The sequence below is a fragment of the Danio rerio genome, chromosome 21, assembly GCF_049306965.1.
Source record: "Danio rerio strain Tuebingen ecotype United States chromosome 21, GRCz12tu, whole genome shotgun sequence".
Taxonomy (NCBI): domain Eukaryota; kingdom Metazoa; phylum Chordata; class Actinopteri; order Cypriniformes; family Danionidae; genus Danio; species Danio rerio.
The window spans coordinates 33,126,599-33,132,500 of NC_133196.1; the positions used below are offsets into that span (position 1 = coordinate 33,126,599).

Consider the following 5,902-nt stretch of genomic DNA (forward strand, 5'->3'; position numbering starts at 1 on the left):
AATAAATAAATAAATAAATAAATAAACAAACAAATACATACACATTATGAAACATTTAAACATAATTAAAAACTAAGATTTACAATTATTTGCATTCAGTTGTCATTTGTTCACTTTAGTTAACATAAAAATTAGGCTACTTCTAAAGCATGTTTTTATAATAGGTCATTATTTTTGCATAAAAATACAACTGTTGATATCAATAATGCAAATTAAATATTATTTCACGTAATTCAACTAACATGAACAGATATGCTTCTAAAATAGTATTTATAATAAAATATAATCAAATCTATCATAGTACCTCAATATAATAAAGCTGATTTATATTGAAAGATACATTAACTATAAGCCATATTAAATGCCTACTAAACTTTTACTGTTCATCCTGAGTATGTGATATTTAAAATACAAAAAGATCCACTAATGTGTACTAAAATTTTAGAAAGTGTTTTAAAAATAAAATCTGATGATGGATTTGATTTTAAAATCCTGAAATGTAAAAAATGCAGGGAGCCCTGAAGAGCCCACCCTTTCAAGTTTATCTCAAACCTGATAGGTCAATCTCCTGTCAATCATCAAAAAACAGACCATCTATTGGATAGCTCAGTAAAAATAGGCGGGTCATAAAGTAGGTCTCCCAAACTGCTGCACATATCATCGCATCGGGGAGAAGCGCAGGATTTCCTGTGGCATTGCTGAAGTGGACGCATCCAAGTTTTACATTCGAAGAAGTACCTAGCCCACTTTCACCAACGTCGATTTAATGTCTTAACCAAAACCATCTCATTCGTACGTGCTCAAGACTACACCTCGACGTAGTTAGTCTGCAAGAAGTCTTCGAAGATGTCCGAAGCCACAGTGGCCGATACTCGCCGGTTAAACTCCAAACCGCAGGATCTGACGGACGCCTACGGCCCTCCCAGCAACTTTCTGGAAATCGACGTGTACGACCCGCAGACTATAGGAGTCGGTCGTAATCGCTTCACCACCTACGAAGTCCGGATGAGGGTAGGCCGAATAACCGTAATTGTGTGTTTGTTCCGGAGAGGCTGCGGCTCGGTTCGGCCTAACCATTAGTTAGCCTGCGAGCTAACATGCTAACTAACACCCCATTCGAACTTAAAGACTGTGAAGCTTCACAAAAGCGGGTTATATTTGATAGAACTGCAAAATTTTTGTCTAAATTCGTTGTTCTTAGTGCGCATGTCTGATTTAGGCAGCCTGTCGGATAGACATTGAGCTTATTTGGCTGTTGTTGTTATTCTGTCCTTCAGCAACATTTACTGTCGAGCTGTTGTTTTGCATGTCATAAAATGTATAATTTGATGCGTTATTGTTACACTTGTATCAATTTATTAATGTAGTGTATTAGATGTATTCGAGAAAGCGTATTGTGTACAGTTTTATCATCGACCGATGCTAATGTAATGATTTATTCTGCGTTCTCCATTGAAATGCAGACAAATCTTCCCATTTTTAAACTGAAGGAGTCGGTTGTCAGACGAAGATACAGCGACTTCGAGTGGCTGAAGAACGAGCTGGAAAGAGACAGCAAGGTATGACATCCGTGCAGGAAACATCCTGCAGTATAAAATGTCATTATAACAAATGGTTGGTAACGTTAGTTGAACAATTGAATATCCCATTTAGTGTAGATAGTTACAATATATACTAAAAAAACCCTGCAGGCTGTAAATTAATCTGAAATGTACTTGAGATGTAAGCCTTTCTTAATTTTGACAAAACATTCATTCATTCATTCATTTTCTTCAGCTTAGTCCCTTTATTAATCAGGGGTCGCCACAGCGTAATGAACCACCAACTCATCCAGCACATATTTCATGCAGCGGATGCCCTTCCAGTTGCAATAGACAAAACATTAAAAACCATATTTGCTTCTGTGTCTTAAATGTCTTGATTAGCCTTTATGCAGCTTAAGGTTTTAGTTGAGGCTGCACAACATATTGTTTCAGCATTGATATCGCAATGTGAGTGTTTGCAATATTCACAGTGCAATATGCAATATTAAATTAGGATTAACATTGCACATCGATCATCAATTGAGAATACATGAGATTTGTGGAGTCATTGCCAGGGCCAGACAGAATCTGCAGACATTTTCAGCTATTTCTGTGCAGATTTTTGTACAAAATCTGCAGATTTATGTGGATTTATTTTGTAAGTATCATAACTAAAAGCTTAATATATGAAACAAAAAGAATATATTTTTAACTTCAATGTTTACAATGAAAATCCAATTAGATATATTTATTTGGCAAACAAAGCAAGTCTCTCATATAACCTATCTACTAAAAGACAGAAAATATTCCTTTACAAGCTGTATTGTAAATAAATCAAGTGAACATTTACAAATTTGTTAATAATAATACTGAAGTTAATTTAAAGCTGAATAAATATATAGACTCAATGATGGGATAAAAATCTGTGGATTTCTGCGTGCTTAGATTTCGTGTGGGCCTCGTCATTGCATAGTATAACCATAACAGAGTGAGACTATCATTTGCATGTGTTTTAAAGGCATTTCAAGAAAGTGTAAAGCATTCAGGCACAATAATGTAAAGCATTTTTAACTTTAATGAAGAAGAATTTTGCTGAATTATTAATACAATGAAGTTTGACTGTTTGACTCTTATAAAAACCATAAAGCACTGTTAATTTTACTTTGATCTTTGCTTTATTGTAATTATTCTTGTAATAATTTTTTTACATGATTTACACCCTTACAAAATCTCCCCAACCAATTAAATAAATGATTTTTTTTCACAAGTAGTTGTTATTCAAGTCATCTGGTGAAATTGTATTCATATCACATATATCGCATCAAAACAAATTCTTGCAATGTCAGATTTTTCCAATATCATGCAGCCGTAGTTTTAATGTGAAACATTACTGGCAAAAAGATGTACGCTTGTTTCGTCTAATGGAACGAAAACATCCTGAGTACACTTACTAATAATGTTTTGTCAATTTGTGTCTGTTGATTGTAATTCTATATATTATACAATACAAGTTTTTAAAGGATATTTTCTCTGTTTTTTTTTCTCCTGTGCTGAACCATACATTTCCATTTTAGCAGCACTTACGAACACAAAATTATACAGTTTCATTTGTATAAAGTATAAAGATTTTTTTATAGAGAGATATGTTCATGCATAATTTGTTTGATTGTATACAACATGAAATTAATAAAATCATGTCACTAAATATTGCGTGCACTTTTTGTTTTGTAATGAGCGTAAACAAATTATAAAATTAAAAAGGCATTTATGTGATGTAAAAGACATTCTATATCATGCAGTTCTGCTTTCCAAATAAAAATGTCTTTATTTTAAGAATCTTTAGACATTTATAATTGAAAACAAGACAAAGACACTGAGGAAAACAATTGATTGTTTACATTGTGATCAGAAGGTACGGTTGAAGTTATTTAAAAGCCTAAGCTGTTTTTCACATTTTATTTATTTTAAATTATTCATCAAGTATTCTTTACTTGGCCTTAAAGTCTTCTTACCATCATAAGGCCTTACCATGGTATTTTCGATCCATGAAAATAGAAGCTGGCATGGCAATACAATGCAAACAAACCTTCATAGAACCTGCAGAAACTCAGATTTTTTTTTTTTTTTTTTTTTGATGAATATCAAGGATATGATATTGTGAAAATATAGAAGGCACACCTGAAAAAACACTTCAGTTTTAGTTTCTGACTTCATGACCAAAAAGTAAGGTGAAAGTAGGGCTGCACAATACATTGTTTTTTATAAATGTAGTAATTTCATTTTACCCATAATAAAGTGAAGGTTTATCAGTAGCTTATTTTTTAAGGCCTGTTTAAACATTTTAAGCAGTTTTAAAGCATTTAGGTAGAAGGAATTATTACCTTTTTGTAGCTTTAAAAAAGATTATTTCTATTTAATCGTTTACACAATGAAGAACAGACAGCTTTGTTGTACATTTTATTATTTCATTTCTATACCTGTATACTGTTTTACTTAATTTGTATATTTCATCTGTCTCTGCTTATAATTTGTTTATTATATTTCATGCAGATGAACTCTCCTTCAAAATCATCCTGATCAGTCTAAAATGATTATTTAAGATGTCTTGAATAATAATGCAATATAAATTGCATAAAATAAAAATATTGCAATGTGTGGTTTTTCCCATTATCATGCAGCCCTAGCTGAAAGCTTCTTCTTTTTTATCCTTGACTTGTATAGGTGTATCATGAACGTAAATCAAGGCTAGTTTTTAACAGTATGCTGTACTACCTGCATAAAATCCTTATAAAATCTAATAATGTGTTGTAGTCATTGATAATGTGTTTAGATGTGTAGTTTTATTCTCGAAGCTGTCAGTTTTATTAAACAATGCAATGCACTACAACAATGATGAAACGATCATCCCATTTTGTATCTAATGGAATATGATGTTTTAAGAAGTTATGAATAATCAAGTCAATGTAAAATCAATCATATAGTTAAATTTTGAAAGCATATGCAAGGGTCAGCGTACAGTAAGCACTTTTTTGCCACTTGAATACTTTTGCTTAACCTAATCCAGAGTTCATGACGTACTATTAACAAAAAATGTTACAATGATGTGTACAGGGCTCAGCATATGAGTACATCCCTTACAAATCTCTCATTTAAATTCATTTTTTCAAAAAGTTGCTTTACAATATTTTATTTGTGCATGTACATCAGATTAGTCTGCACTGAAGCTAAATGTGGAGCTTATCTAACAAAATAACTTACAATAATGGTTCAAAAAATAATAGCGCAAATTTATGTTATTAAATACCATTTTCAAAAATGGCAAAAGTCAAGAGAAACAAAAAAAAAGTAAATTTTCTTAATTGTTTTTGCAATATTTTGCATGGATTTAAATGTATTTTTCCATTTTGAAAGATGTTTTGTGACTAAAATAATATATCTGTTTAATAAATCTGTTTTGTATAAATGTACCAAAATATATAACCAATATTTACTAAGAAATGGATACAAAAAAATTTTTCAAAATAGGGTGTAATCAATTATGCTGAAAACTGTATTTAGTCAAGATAAAGATTTCACTGCAAATTAGAATTGTGTGCCATGACCTATAAGGAGGATGTTTTTTAGAATTTTACTAAACGATTACTAAAACCGAAGTGTCTGTGCACAGCAACAGGTTTTCCAGCAGATTTTTGATGATTTAGAGGCCTTAAAATTGATTTATAAATTATTTACTAGGCTAACTAGGTTTTATAGAGTAATTTATTTTAAAATGTATGTAATGTATTCCTAGATTGTTGTGCCTCCATTGCCTGGAAAGGCATTGAAGAGACAGCTCCCTTTCCGTGGAGATGAGGGCATTTTTGAGGAGTCCTTCATTGAGGAGAGACGAGCTGGGCTGGAACAGTTCATCAACAGGTTAGCCATCAAAATCATGCTCTAAATTTAGAGCAACAGCAGAATCAAGAACATTATCAATATTTTAAGAATGATTACACACAATTTGTTGTCCTCTTTTAAAGGGGTGTTAAAATGACATCATATTTAACACAAAAAAGCCTTTTTTATGTTTTAATGTATTTTGACCTCACAGCAAAACAAAAATACAACAAAAAAGCATTTATGTGAGCCTGAAAATGCAAACCTTTAAAACAAATGTTTTTCATTGTATAAATGTACACTAAGTCATGTCCACCGAAGCATTTTTGTGTAGCTGAAAATGCCAGCGCTGTTCTCAAAACACTCCGCTGTGAACACTTTTTCAACTGTGAGAGCATTTAACTTTTAATCAGGCAAAGAACCATATATTGTAACATTGACGCTGATTACTAATGGTGTAATTAGACATCCCACAAAATGAGACTTGATTCACGAGATGAGAC

General features: G+C 31.9%; 1 protein-coding gene across 7 annotated transcripts in view; it reads left to right on the forward strand.

The window, feature by feature from the left end:
• The first annotated feature begins 640 nt into the window (after positions 1-640).
• snx12 (sorting nexin 12) overlaps positions 641-5,902 on the forward strand; it is an 18,301-nt gene continuing 13,039 nt past the window's right edge. For 3 of the 7 annotated variants that reach the window (XM_073934346.1, XM_073934345.1, XM_068215813.1), the window contains exons 1-3: positions 663-1,011; positions 1,464-1,559; positions 5,314-5,438. In XM_073934346.1, the coding sequence (XP_073790447.1) occupies positions 847-1,011; positions 1,464-1,559; positions 5,314-5,438 (386 nt within the window). In that variant the 5' untranslated portion in view covers positions 663-846. 7 annotated transcript variants of the gene reach the window in all.